The sequence below is a fragment of the Centruroides sculpturatus genome, unplaced genomic scaffold (genome assembly GCF_000671375.1).
Source record: "Centruroides sculpturatus isolate CEXI.00-Female unplaced genomic scaffold, Cexi_2.0 scaffold678, whole genome shotgun sequence".
NCBI classification, from domain to species: domain Eukaryota; kingdom Metazoa; phylum Arthropoda; class Arachnida; order Scorpiones; family Buthidae; genus Centruroides; species Centruroides sculpturatus.
The window spans coordinates 424,582-440,636 of record NW_019385241.1 but is presented as its reverse complement, the minus strand read 5'-3'; the positions used below and the strand labels follow the sequence as shown (position 1 = coordinate 440,636).

The 16,055-nt window shown below is 31.6% G+C and overlaps 1 protein-coding gene across 2 annotated transcripts in view; it reads right to left on the bottom strand.

The window, feature by feature from the left end:
* The window catches only part of LOC111636619 (anoctamin-4-like), a 28,987-nt gene extending 13,183 nt beyond the window's left edge, over positions 1 to 15,804 (bottom strand). For both annotated transcript variants that reach the window (XM_023381903.1, XM_023381902.1), the window contains exons 1-2: positions 15,720 to 15,804; positions 2,339 to 2,459 (exon numbers count right to left, since the gene is read on the bottom strand). In XM_023381903.1, the coding sequence (XP_023237671.1) occupies positions 2,339 to 2,459 (121 nt within the window). In that variant the 5' untranslated portion in view covers positions 15,720 to 15,804. The remainder of the gene's footprint in view (positions 1 to 2,338; positions 2,460 to 15,719) is intronic.
* Positions 15,805 to 16,055: the final 251 nt, after the last annotated feature.

Sequence of the window (16,055 nt, the reverse complement as noted above, 5' to 3'; positions counted from 1 at the left end):
TTTTTAAACTCTGTAATGTATAAATCTGTTTTTCATTAATTTAACTAACATTTGTATAAAATTTAAAATATTAAATAACTTTTAATTTGGTGTATATTAGTAAAGACAATAGCTTAGTACAGTAGTGTACACACTTCTGTGTGTACTTTTTGTGTTGCCTTTGTTAACATGTTGTGTGTATGGTATAGTATGGTATGGTATTAGCCTTTACAGGAAAGTGGCTACTGAAAAATTTACCCTGTACTCACTGGTTACCCCATAATTCAATTGCAGGTGTATAGGAATTGTCTCAATTATGAAAATTAAGTGTAAAAATAAATAAATAAAATTTACTGTTTTTATTTTATAACTAATTTTCTTTGTCCAGCAATAATAATAAAATAAACTTCTTGTATTTTGTCTTAGACTAAAGATTAGTTTGTATCTTAATTGCAAATATTTATAAAAAAATTAAATCTTAATCCATCAAAATATTAATAGATTAGGATTGTAAAAACAGGACTGTTTTTACATCTGACAGGGAGTGTACAGGGATGTATACTGTAGTTAAATACTTAGTGTCATTTCTTACAAATATATGAATAGATAATTGTTAGTCCAGTGGGTTAATTGCTGCCAGTTATAGTGGAAATCAATTTTAATTTGTGATTGAAATTTAAAACTGTCAGATAACATGCCTCCTCATATAACTCACATTCTTTTCAAACATAGATAACTCGCGGTTTATCTGCTTCAAATTACAGTATATGCATCCATAAAACAGTTGGATGCAGTATTTGTGTCCCTTCACTCTATAAAATGTGAAATCCAGTATGATTTGGAACAAGAAATCCCATACCATGTTAGTATTAAGTTTGAATAAGAAGCATTACTTTCTTATTCCAAACTAATGTAGACATTCACCAGTGAATGTCTACATTACAGTATTTAATTGCAGTAATTGCATAAATTTAACTGCAGTGGACATTCACTGGTGAATGTCTACTGCATTTAAATTTGAACTTTTGTTATTCCATATCTGTTTCATTAGTCTGATGACAATAATGCAATATTTATCAAAATTAATTGTGATTAGTGTGTGATTTTTGAGTCATTTTATTAACACTGAAGAAAGTTTATTTTTCTCATAATAAAAATATGAAAGCAACATAATGGAATATAGCTATTGCAAATCATTCATATGGGAAAGACCATCAATATGGCCAAAAAGTTTTGGCCATATTGATGGTCTTTCCCATATCCCAAAGAAGAAAGCTTGAATTTACTGTAGTAAATATAAAAAATATGAAGCCACTGTCATATGAATGTATATGGTTGATTGCAAGTGAAATGTAAAAAATTAAATTTGTAAAATTAGTTTTTAATTCATTTTAATTTTATTTTAAAAATTTCATTGCAAAAGATTTATAAAAATTTCATAAATCTTTTGCAATGAAATGAATCATAAAATCATAAAAAAAATTTTTCAACTAATCACATATTAAAAATCTTCTGTAGTTTTTTTCCTTTCAAAACATTATACTTTTAATTTAATTTAAAATAACATGTATTTATAAAAAAAAGTAATTAAAGAAAAAGCTGTCTACAAAGTTACATAAATAAATACCTATTTTAACATTCCATAAAATTAATGTTTTGGTGTAGCTAGAACTACAACTGGATCTAAAGCCAAAATCAAGAATTTATTCAATTTTTGAATTAGAGCCAAGTAATGCTGAAAGACTAATGTTCAACTTTTAATAAGAATTATTATTAGCTGTGGTTATCACAATAAAAAGATTTACAATTTCCATATAAGTTTATTACTAAAATAAAGTTAATGAAACAATCAAACTGTTATTTTTAAGGATTATTTTTACAAAAGTGCTTTAATTTATTAATAATATAATTTGATCTAGAAACAGGTGATGTCATCATCATGTGATTGTATGTAGTTTAACAATTAGAATTAATTTTTAATCAATCAACAATTTATCAACTTAATTTAATCAATCAACTGAAAAATTTTTGTATGGTCAAATCTTCTATAGACCCATCTGTTCACTAAATGTTTCTAACATATTAAATAATAATAAATTCTAATTACTACACTATATAAAATGCCAATATTCTGTATATCTAGTAAATATTAATTATGAATAAATAAAATTCATGAAAATGATCTAGAGAAAAATGTAACAGTGTTTAGTGTATTTATCCAATTTGATGATTTTGATTGATTTTCATTGGTTTTGCTAATTCTACATTTGATGGTTTTCTATATTTAAGAATATATTTGTAGTAAATTATGAAAAATGCTTTTATCATAAATAAAATAATCATTATAAAATGTTCTTACTAGGAAGTGAAAGCTGACTTTCAGTCTGATCTTTTGAGTATATCTGATTGTCATAATGACTTTCAGTGTCAGAATTATTACTCCTCTGTTTGCTATTCTCATATAAACTAGAAAATGACATCTGTAAGAAAAAACAAAAATTAATAATATATTCTTAATTAAAAGAGTATAAAATTTTCAAAGTAATAAATGCATTAAATGAATATCAGATGCTAGCCATCAACTGGAAATCTTATACAGTAGAACCTTGAAAACTCGGCTCTCAATAACCCGGCACTCCGGATAACTCGGCCACACCCTGGCAGGGCAAAAAAATCCTTAGTTAATTAATTTTCATTATAGACAGCTTTATAAAAGTATAAAAGCTCTCATAAAGTATTTTTCTGAGGTCTGTCTTATCAGGTAAATTACTGTACACAGTGTATTCATTAATTTTCATTTTCATGTAGTAAAGGCTCTATGCCTTCATAAAGGACGTACTTTTCCTTTGTTTAAGGGTATTTGGGCAGTTTATTCTCTGTTGTATTCTCAAGTAAACAATACATACAAGTACAGTACAGTATTTTCTGAGGAAACACTCGTACTTATTTTTTTTAACCCCATTCCCGGTAACCCGGCATTTTCACAAACTCGGCCACCCTTCGGTTCACATTAGGCCGAGTTTTCGAGGTTCTACTGTACTAAAATTATTTTTCTATAAAGAACTTAATACATAATGAATTATTGTATATTATTGCATTACTGTGAATAATCTTATTGGGCTACAATTTTCAAACTGCAAACCTACAGATTTCCACTGGTGTTTGTCCATCCTTCTTAATCTCAAAAATGGGGTTAGATGAAAATCAAGACCAAATATTGAAAGCTTAGGGGCCAGAGTATTAATTTATTTTTAACTATTAACTATTTTTAAATATTAACAATTAACTATGTACGAACTTATAGTATGGACTGGAAGTCACATGATTTTTTAAAATTCAGTTTTTAAAAAATTCAGTTAATTTTTTAAAAATTAACTTTTTAAAAATTTCTATTCTATTCTAAAAATTATGATTTCTAATGATTTCTAATGAAATCATTAGAAATCATAGAATTTCTATGATTTATAATCATAGAAATTCTATGCACAAAATTGTGCATAGAAATTGCACAATTTTATGCAATTTCTATGATTAGAAATTGCATAAAATTGTGATAATGTTACAATAGAAATTATGAGTAATTACTTATTGTGACATTATCACAATCCTTCGCTATTCATCTATCTTGAGATTAAGGAAGGATGGACAAAAACCAATGGAAATCTGTAGGTTTGCAGTTTGAAAATTGTAACCTAATAAGATTATTCACAGTAATTGCTCATTTTATACTACGAGGGTGAATCAAATATAAATGAGATTTTTATTCCTGAGCAACTAAGGTTGGCAATACAGGGCCCGTGCGTCTAGTCTGATTGGGTAGGTTCATTAGGAGTGGGAACACCGGCTGTTTCATACTTTCAACCAATTCACCAGTAGTACTCACAATGATGGAGCAACAGGTACCCTCTGTTGCACAATGCATAATCATACAATTTCTTGCTCGTGACGGAGTCAATGCAACAGAAATTTTTTGCAAATTGACTGCACAGTTTGGGGATCAAACACTGTCAATGACTCACGTGTTTGCCTGGCATAAAAAGTTCAAGGAAGAACAGACACGAGTGGAAAATCAGAAACATGATCGCAAGCGAAAACATTCGAGCAGTTCGAGACATTATTCAAAGCACAATCAATGCTGCTTACTATTGCGAGCTGTTGGATAAAGCTAAAGCTGCATATTGGTGCAAGAGACAAAATCAACCGATTTGAGATGTCATTCTCCTCCAAGACAATGCCAGGCCCCATATTGCATCTCTAACAGTTTCAAAACTTAACAAAATGCATTGGACTGCACTTGATCATCCTTCCTACAGCCCGGACCTATCACCCTGCGATTTTCATTTGTTTGGACCGCTTAAAGAAGCTTTAGGAGGACAGCGATTCGAAGATGATGCAGGAGTGGAGGAATTTGTGTGCAATTGGCTCCTGATGCAACCAACTTCATTCTACGATATTGGAATAAGAAACCTTCCTTCTCACTGGGATAAATGCATTTCTATAGCAGGAAACTATGTAGAAAAATAAATCATAATGTATTTTTTATTTTTTAATAAATAATTTTAAAACATAAAATAAATCTCGTTTATATTTGATCTACCCTCATATTATATTAATGTAACTGATACTTATTGTTTCATTGGACCATTGTTAAGTACCTACTATGTATTAATGCTTTCACAATATGATATAAATTTCCAGTGAGACAAAATATTCAATGTTTGAATGAGTGCCAGATAAAGTTTCTTGTATTAGCAGTGGGGAGTTTAAACAAGACAATGAATTCTAATTCTAAGACCAAACTTTAACTATATGACTAATAAGTTGTTATAAAACTTCATTTAAGCATTCATTTTTTTCTGATGAGGAGTAATGTTTGTTCTTATTTATAAACAAATAAATATCAAAAAACATCCTTTATTTTATTACAATAAAAGAATTTATTTATCATAATAATATACATAGTGATTATCATAGTACTTAAGTATGCTTACATGCATAAGTACATATTCTATGAAAAGTTGAAATACCATAAATTATCATTGTTATGGTATTTCAACTTTTCATAGAATTTCTTTCAATTCTCTTTCAGTTCTAACTCTTGTAGAATTTGAACTGAATGAAATCAGAAGTTTCAAAAGCTGATTTTAAGAGTTAAGAAGTAGACTGAAAGAGGAAAAATAAGAAAATAGAGAGAGTCACTTTACACTATGTTAACTCACTGAGAATAGAGTCTTATACAGCTTGGAAAAAATAATAAATAAAAATCCTCAACCTAAATCTAACCTAACCTATTATCAAGCCAACTTATTCTTTCACAATTGCCAGATTTGTGAGGCTCTCAATGAAGGAAAACCCAGTTGTCAACTGCCATAAATGATTATAGAACCCCCTGGTTGACTACTGGGTGAACAGCCAGTGATTATTTTTTTTCAAACAAAGGTCTAGTAAAAATGTTTTTTTTTTTTCCATGACAAGTATAGAACAAACTTTATTTCCATATATAAATTTTACCTTTCATTTTACTTTACACTGTAATACCAAAATCCAAAACAGCTTTAAACGGTCAACTACTGGTGCCATTATCCTATATATTATATAAATATTCTGATTTATATATAAACATAAATAAATAGTATTAATGATGAAATTTTTTTATCACATTTATTTTTTGCAATTTTTTGATAAAATAACATATATAAATATGTGAGCCATTTACTACATATACATGCACATTATTTTAATGCATGTTAAGAATATATATGTTTTTTCACATACTATATATAAATATTTTATGTTTTGTATAATATAAATAGAAAACCTTCCCTGCAAACTGAACTATTCTGTAACAAAATATACAACAAAAAATCCAACTCCTTCCAGTAATAATGTTTTAAACCTGATGCAGATCTCAAGAAGAGGTCAAAAACATTATTATAATCAGTGGTTATATTCACACAGGTTCGGCCGAACCCGTTGTTAACATTTTCAAAGTTTTCTGAACCTTGTTAAACACACGTAACATTTCTCAGTGGTTTCGTTTCTTTTAAAAAATATATTAAAATATACATATTATACTCTGTAACAGTACTAAACTACAGTGATGTGCTGTCATTGGAAGCAGTGGATGCACCGCTTCCCTTGTATTTTCTAAAAAATAAATACATATCAATTTTAATTATATGAAAATAATCGCACAATATTTTATTATAACCACATTATGTATCTTATTACAAACTAGCAGACCTCGCCATGCATTGTTGTGGCTCAAAATGTATCTATTATAAATGTATAACACTTCCCCCGTGGGGGGAAATTTTTCGAAAAATTTCTTCTTAGTGTACATTCTCTTGACATACCCTATTAAAACGCAGTCAAAAATGCAGAAACCCGCATCTAAAATAGTGTAAATAGAAGCAGAGTTCTTTACCGTAAGCCTTAATCCTAACCATCTCCCTTCAGTGGGGGGAATTTCGACATGTATATTATATAAAAACATGTGCGTATTTGAATGCAGCGTTGTGTCAAAATTTCAAAGGAATCAGTAGGAACAAACGAACATTACATTTTTATTTATATAGATAGATAGAAGATGATTTGCTTTAGTTCATTTTCACAGAAAAGCAAACTTATGGCATTGTACTCATAGTGCCATCTGTTGGACATAAAAGCCTTAACCTAGATTATATATTTTAATTTATATGAATGTTTAACGGAATAATATACAGCCTATGTCCACCCTGAGGTTCCATTCTAAATATTGGTGAAAGAATTTTTGAAATCAAATGAGTAGTTTCGGAGATTACCTGCTGCAAACAAACTTACATACATACTTACAAACATTACCTCTTTATAATATTAGTATAGATTTCTATACTACACGTGAAAAAAAACATAATATTGCTATTGTATACTCGAATATTAGTGGCGGAGTGGAAGCGCTGTATTGTCAGCATCCAAAAAGCCAGATTTGCGCATGTGCTTTACAGAGCACCAACCTCACCCAGTTTAGCTGGTGGAAGCCTAGGACCTTGGGATGCTACACATATACCGCATCCAATTCTATCCAGGACCGGTTCCGGGCCATTAGCCGCCTGCTTGCTAGATATTTGGCCGCCCTTGCCCGATTACGTGAATCATGAGTAGATTTATAACTTAATCCAACCGATAAGAATTTACTGGTATGTTTTTATGATAGTTCTGTATAGTTGACAGGAGTTAAAAAAAATCCATTAAAATATTTGATATCTTTATTCCGCTCTCCGATTTTATATTACTCATGGATTTCAATGTTAAACCAGTGATATTACGATTTCGTATATCCCATCTTTAAGGGGATGTAGAAAAACATGTGTACAATTCTTGTAAAATGTTAAAAAATTAACTGTTACTTCGACAGCATCATTTACAACTAAATTTAATGAATGAGAGAGATGCACCAGGTACAGAAAAAGCTGTAGAATTTATTTTCCTTAAATTTACGATTTATGTATTCGTTTGTCATAAAAATTTCTCTTTCCACTTTTTTCCCAAGACTACAAATATTCGAGTACAAAGTAACTGGTTTCGACTTATTTCTACTTAAGAAGAAGCTAAATAATTAAGTGCTTAGGGAATTGGGGACATAAACAAAACCCTGATGAAAGAGCCGAAATTTTACTTAAACAAAAGCTTAACCGAACCATCTCTAGCCGAGTACAGTCGGGACTGATTTCTTCATATTATTAATGTAATAAAGACAGAAATTTTTCCAGTTCAACGAGAGTGATCGAAAAGTTGTAAATTTTGGAAATTTCTGACGACACTTAGTTCTAAAACGAATTAGTTAGAAAACAAATGACTATTAAGTTTAACATATTTAGATTTTTACATATGGTGAGAAACGTTTAAAATCTACAACAGCCCTGTCGCATCCTTTGAGATATACTAGTGATGTGACAAAAGAGGTATTTGACATTGACCGGTATCGGCACCCTGGGGATTTGGCAGTCCACGTGTATGCATGCTCTGCAACCATCTTCGATTCCATCCATTAGCCACTCGTAGGGAGCTATTTGACTAAGTGCATTGTTTTAAGATTTAAAAAGTAAAGAATATTTTATATTTTTATGTACTGTACATTTCTTTACAAAGCTATATTTAATTATAATTTTGGTTAAAAGTATATTCATACAATTGAAGAATATTTTGTACCAGGTATGTACTGGTACATCCACCACACATTTTATTTTACCAAGTAAGTTTTTATTGTTTTATTTTTAATTGTAGCCTTTATATCATGACCTGTGATTCGAAATGTAATTGTGATATTAAAAATGCATTTAGAGAAGTCTACGGTTTTTACCGGCTTACCAAATAAACGATACAGATGGACCCTAGACTAGGCATGGCCAACATATGGCCCGTCTAATGAATTTATGTTGCCCACGATGAATCTTTCAATATTAGCTACTCAAGTCTGAATAGTTTGATGAAAAATTCTGACACCTAAAAAAAAAAAACTCACTGCATGTTCAGAGTTAACACTCCATTACAAATCTCGTAAGTACAGCGTAGAATGTTGATAAAGCATGATAATGTGAAAAATGTATCTGTAATCTCTATCCACTATTCAGTTTGTACAGGGTGACACCACAATGAGATCTCGTACCACCTCGAAATCTTCCTAGGGTAGCCTCTGGTTCGGCCCGTGGAAAAAGTTTTCTTTCCAATTCGGGCCAGGGGCAAAAACTGTTGGCCACCCCTGCCCTAGACCATCACTGACGTGCAATTGACTGATTGCCCCTGGATTTCGACTTCTTACAGAAATACAGCTTCCCTATCATCAAATGTCACGGCACACCACTGCTAAACTAGAACCTTATACCTTGTTCGCCTTGGTGCAAACTCAATCGACCGTTTCAATCTCGACTGAAACAAGGTTCAATCGCGATTGACTCAAGAAAGTTCTTGAAACTAGATCCAGCATAAGAGAGATCCCACAATCCCACGCGCGTGAGAAAATACAATATGGCTGCAGAACACGTGTCATAATAAAATATGTACAAAATAAACCATTTTGAACACTCTTTTTTATTATTTATATAAAAATATACACATGTATATACAGTAGAGCGTCGATTATCCGAATCAATTGGGGACTGGGGTTGTTTGGAAAATCGATATTTCGGATAACCGATTATGTACGAATAAATATATTAATTTATCCCATCTTGACATTTTTTTCCGTTGTGTGTTGCTTCGTGTTGAATTTTCGTCGATGTTAAGCCTAACGTAAACTTTTTAAAATAATAATCATGGCTATTGTATCGTTAAAAATTATTTTTTTATTTTGTACGAACAAAATAAATATATTGAAAAATATAAAAACAATAAAAAATTATACTTTAGAAGTTAATTTAGTATCAAAAACGTAAAATATCTGAGTAGCCCAAGACATAGCCAAAGATTGCAGCGCCACAGCACTGGCAAAAATTTAAATTTGCCGACTGGAATTCTTTCGGATGATTGACTTTTGGATAATCGATGCTCTACTGTATATATAGTTCTGGCATAAAAAATGTTAAATTGTAACTGACTTAATTTTGCAAACGCATCTTTTTTTTTATACGGGTATCTTAAGGTCAGTTTTTGCGCTAATGTTACTAATGCACCATTTGAGTGAAAAAAAATTGTTAAGGAAAAATTTTCTGTTATCGAACCCTTTGTTAAATATTTCGAATATCACCACTAATTATAATAATATATATAATTTATATGTAGCTTATTACAAAATTACATGTATACTGAATATTATGTAAGTAATTATATATACAGTCAAATCTCGGGTTATGAATGCCTCTGTTTATGAACAAAATTTTGAATGCAATGTTTGCTCCAGTTGCCATATAATAACTCGGTTTCCAAGCAAGCCACCAATGGTCAACTTCCTATACTTCCTATGTTAAAGAAAGTTGAACAGCTAATCAATGACAGGACCACCAATTCAGAAGTTAGTGGCACTGAAATCACTTCATGACATCATGACACAAATCATCAATGACGTTATTATTCAAATTATATTTCAATGCTCATGGGAGTAAGAGCTACTTCTGTGTTTTGGTATTATAATATTAATATCTAGTATTTATTAATAATAAGTAGCCAGTTAATTAAAACTAAAAATATAAATTAATATTTAAAACTCTGGCCTTTAAACCAAAACTAAAAATAAAATCAAAATTAACTAATTAATTAATTTTAATTTAAATTGAAATCAAATCAATTGAAACATAATATTTCCAAAAGTGTGGGAAAGTACGTGTTATCTGTCTTGATTAATTTGGTTATATTTCATCCAGGCAGATTTGAGTCTCTATTTATAGCATTTATTTGCAAAGTGTTTAGTTCTGGTTTCTGTTGATGATAGAACATTTTGCTTTTAATATATATATATATATATATATATATATGATAATATTATATTGCATGTATAGGCATTTTTATGCATAAAATATAGCTAAAAAAGTAAAAAGGTAAGGCTTTGCTTGGGGGTCAGTAACAGATTAATCCATTTTACATTGTTTCTTATGTGAAAATTTGTTTCAGTTTGAGAACAAATCGGTTTCTGAAAAACTTTTAGGAACGAATTAAGTTTGTAACCCAAGGTTTAATTGTAAATACTTTATCATAATACTTACACAACCAAAAATTCAGCCTATGAAACACAAAATGATGAAGAATTTCTGCCTTTGCCAAGTGCATAAACCTGGATATCAACTAGGTCCAGTCAAGGACAAGTTGGTGTCTCCAACAATACTAATTGAAAAAAATCTTTAATTGATACATCACAAAAAACTTAGATAACTACCACTGGGGCATTAAGAACTCTACACAACTTTTGGAACGTCTACACAACCTTCAGATTGGAGTCTACATGTATATCACAGTATGCAATTTCAAATTGATGTATCTGTCAATCAAAATAGAACTATGCTTTTGCACTGTATGACTTTCTTCTCAATTGCATAGTCAAAGATGGCAACTTTCATGCAAATATATTAGAGTTGGTCAACTTAATTTACCACAACTTCTCCTTCCAGTTTGAGGAGTTGACTTACTTGCAGTGCAGAGGAGTGCCTATGGAAGAATTTCCCATAGGCACTCCTTTTGGGTACACTTTGTGACTAAACCAAACAATTGCCATAATTAATCAGGCTAATATTATGTAAATTATTTGTCAGGCAAATGAAAAATTAGATGCTTCCATTCTATGAGCATGACATTGCCCTATATTCCAGATATATTGACAACCTACTAATTATTTGGCATCATCAACCAAACATTGATTCAATGTTTTTCTGGATTCTTTCAATAACAATCCTGCTGGCATCCACTTACACATGGAACAGCAACATACTTCTGTTGCCCATTTTCTGGATATCAACATATGTATACAGGATGATATAATTTACCACTGATGTACCACAAACCCACTTTTTCAATTTCAAATTCAATTTTTATCCCATCCTCTTTAAATGATTCTTTCCAATACAAGCTAGCAGTTTTTAGATCCTTAGTAAAAATAAAGGCATTTACACACTCTTCTACTATAAAAAAAAAACTCATAAATTGTGGTACATAACCCAGCTGGCTATCCAGCATGAGTATCCACCTAGATCAGGGGTTGGAAACCTGCGGCTCTTTGGATGTGAAGCTGCGGCTCTTTAGTTCCATACGCAAATATTATTTATTTTATAAAAAAAAAACATTTAAAAATCGTTCTGAATTGTTTAACGAGGATTCGGCACTGATTCTATCTCTCAGCCACTTGTACTCGTTTTTCATCGCACCCCTCTTCCGTGACAGCGCCGTCACTGTCGTCAGTCCGTCGGAAGATCTCGAATGATGCTGTCGTCGGATGTTTCTATGAGGTTTAATTCGCTTTCGACGCAAGACAATTCTGAATAAATAGATTAGTTTTTTTTTATCAAAAAACTTTATTTATGCGAGTACTATTTATTGTTGGCAAGAAAAAATTTTGTGGCTCTTTAAAAACTTTGAAATTTTGTAAATTGTAATTTTTGGCTCTTCCGACTCAAAAGGTTGCCGACCCGACCTAGATTAATAAAATGTTTAGTGAACAAGTATATGGAACAAGACCAAAATGGAAAAGGACCAAACAGGAAAGGCATAAATGCAAGTTTGTGCAGTATAATGAGACCCTAATAGCTATATACCAAGTAGTAGTAGCAGGCAACCACCTTTCCTTGGCCTACAGAAGGAACCCTACCACCTGTGCTCTTCTTAGAAACACCAAGGACCCTCACAGAAAATGTACTTTCCAGGAATATACTCCATACCATTTCAGGACAACAGAGATGGCTGACACCTACAATACATTGGGACTACAATACATCCTGAACCTACAAGAATATCTCATTTCAATTAATAAAAGGCAAGCTACTTCAGTTTCAGCCACATATACCTTGAACGAGGATGTGCAGGTGACCATTGACACATCTCGTTCACATCTCAATATTTACATTCAGATACAAACACATGACCACCAACAGATATCATTTGTTTTATATTTTAAATTATTACATTTCATCTAAATATCACTTATGGTAGCTGTTATTTCATTATGAATGTATGTCTCTTTAATCCAAAAAATTAAGTTTGGTAGACTATCAATACCGAACTTAATTTTTCGGATTAAAGAGACATACATTCATAACAAAATAACAGCTACCATAAGTGATATTTAGAAGAATATTGGATACAAATGGATGGAGGTTTTCCATATGAATGTTTGGAAAGTGTATTTTAGATGTTTTTAATGGCTGTATTAAAAACCCTTCCCAATGTTGTCAGTTATACACCGTGGTTTTAGAAGACAGAACCATATTATTGCACTGAAGAGGGGCTTAGCATTTATATAAGCCTGAAATGCATATGTGAAAACAATAAAAGAAATGTCTAACCTGAAAGCTGTATTGATAGTCTACCAAACTTAATTTTTCGGATTAAAGAGACATACATTCATATTACATTTCAACGCCCATTCTATTCTGATATCTATTTCCAAATACATTTTTTTAACTCGAAGATGATTGCTAAAGGCAATTGAAAACGTTTGTTTTTCTCCATTATTTTGTGTTTCACAAACTGGATTTTTAGTTGTGTAAGTATTTTGTAAATTATCCATTATTTAGTGCATTTATATTTCATCATGTTTATATATATTAAATGGTATAACAATTAATGGTACTTTTCGGTTAATGGGACACCAGCTGATATGTACAGTACAGCAACAGGTAAGATTCAAGCTTTGAATGAGGGATTTCACATCACCCCAGAATTGTTAACCCTTTGCAAGATATTCATCTCCAAAAGTCAGTTTTTAACACATACAGTAGTACCTCAGGATACGAACGCTCCAGCATACGAAATTTTCAGGATACGACATGAAATTTGAACAAATTTTTGCTCCAAGGTATGAACAAAAATTCACCATACGACATTATGTTAGTTCGCAGCACCATTTTTTATTCACTTCAGTCCATGTGTTTGCTTTGTCATGGAAGGATCTCGCTCGATAAAGGAAATCTTAAGGTATTATCAGAAAGTGACTGATTTTATTGAAAAGAAACATCCCAAAAAGGTTCACACTGGCCGTATTGCTGCTCAGTTTAATGACATTTGCCTAAATCATTTTAGAAACATTTAAAAAAGTAGGCAAAGCCAAATCTCTTTGGATAGATATTTTACCAAGCGACCTCTATCCAGTGAAAGTACTGGTGGAAGTAAAAGAAAGAAAGCAAAAAGCAGTGAATAAAAAATTTTAAAAAATATATAAAACAGAAAAGATTAAAAAATTAGCGTTAAGTTACTTTAAGTTATTGTTACATTATGTTACGTAAGTTAAGTTTTAGTATCATTTCCCTTCTCCTTCACCACCAATTTCAGTGCTGTGCGATGTCTGTAATTTTAACATCGATGTCAAACATCGATGTTTGCCTAAGCATCGATGCTAAATTTCGATGTCGGATTTCACATCGATGTTTGATCGATGCCCATTGGAACATCGATGTTCGATCAAGATAAACTCAAACAATAAAAAAAAAAAAAACAAAACCGGGTTTGTTCGAACAGAAGTTCCTGACGCATGCGCAATGTCATTTTACAATGCAAAGAATAACGTGCATGCCGGTTCTAAATCAGTTACAGTTAGGGACTAGGGACTTGCGTAGGAGTAACGTAAGTAACCTAAATTAAGAAAGAACAGGTACAGATAACTTAGCTGTATTTGATACGTATACGATCGTACATGCAAAAAAAAAGTCGACAGGGTTATTTTTTACTGCTATAAAAGGCCCTCTTAGTGCCATTATGGGTTCGGCCAGGCCCACAATGGTGCGACCGGGTGGTGAGGGACGGGGTCTGACATATCCGAACAGACCACCCCCGAAAAATTCCTGGGGATTCCTTGACCCGTCCGGATTCGATCCTGGGTTCCCCAGAGCGATAGGCTGCCACCTTGACCGTTGGCCATCCGGCCTCAAAGTCGACAGGTTGCGCGCCACAATTCGGCGTAAACAGACTAACATGGAAGAGTTGCGGATGAGTTTCAATGAGTGTGAGTTCATTCACTGTTAAAATAGTGTAAATTTGTAAACATATTTGCGAGAACTTTGTTTCATCGCAATTTCACAATTTCTACAAAATTCCCGGACTGTCCGGGTGAAAACCGAACAGGTGGTAACATTAGGAACAATGAATGAACTGCATGCATCGATGAATCGAAATTCACATATTGCTAACATCGATTCAGGATCGATGCTTCAAAAACATCGGAAGGTCGATGCATCGACGAACAAAAACATCGATGCATCGCACAGCACTAACCAATTTACACCTCCACCATCCTCTATCCTCAAAGATAAAGTGCAAATAAAACTACATTTTTTTAAAAATCAATTATTATTCTATTATGGTTATTTATACATTTACAACTACAAAATGCATTTCTCAGTGTTTTCCTTACTAACGTTTTTTTTTTTTTTCAATGTACTACTTAGCTTTAATTTGAGTGTTTTTTTCGTGTTGGAACGGATTATTTGGTTTTACATGTAATCGTATGAGGGGAAATTATTAACCTTACGACATTTTCATGATACGATCTCAGTTTTGGAACGGATTAATTTCGTATCCTGAGGTACTACTGTATCAGTATATTGCTTATTCTACATGCTTTGCACGTAGATGTGCACCTCGGCACTTGATATCGCTCGCACCTCAGCCCCCACACTTCCCGAAAACTATATAACATCAAGTACTCCACGAACAGTCAAGTGGGCTACTTGAAGCTGGCACAGTCATGTGGGCTAAATTGTTAAACGCGACAGTTTTTCACTATCGTCTTCTGGCATCCTGTTAACGAAAAAGAGCCTTAATATATTATTACATATATATTAAATGGCATTAAAACACGATGAAGTATATATACAATATTCAATATTCATGTAATTTTGTAATAAGTTACATTGAAATCAAACCATTCTGTCACAACTACAAATTCTTAAAATTTCAAATGTCTCTTAACAAATTTTTGGCACTTCTCAATGCGTTTTCCTTCCTATTTTTAACAATCACTTGACTTAAATGCTCGTCACACATACCACGATACAGCATTAAGAATATTTTACGTATTTATATGTAATTTAAATTTATATTTAAATAATTACAAAGTTTTCTCTTACTCTTTAAATATATCTTGGATAATTCCATTAGCAAATACTAATTTAAAAAAAAAAAAAAAGTTAACACCAAGGATATTTTTAACAGACGACAATAACCGCAAATACAAATGCCATCTATCGGTTAAAAATGTTCTTGAAATTTTATTACTTTGAAAAAATAAATAAATATAATAAATATTAAATTTGGGATTTAATATTAATTTTTTAAAGTTTTAAATAATTTCCCTACATTTATTTATAACTTTTATTGTTAATAATAATAATTTTTTAAATACATAAAATTGCAGGCCAATTAGGCACGAAATTCGACGAATTAGTATATCATATCTACAGTAT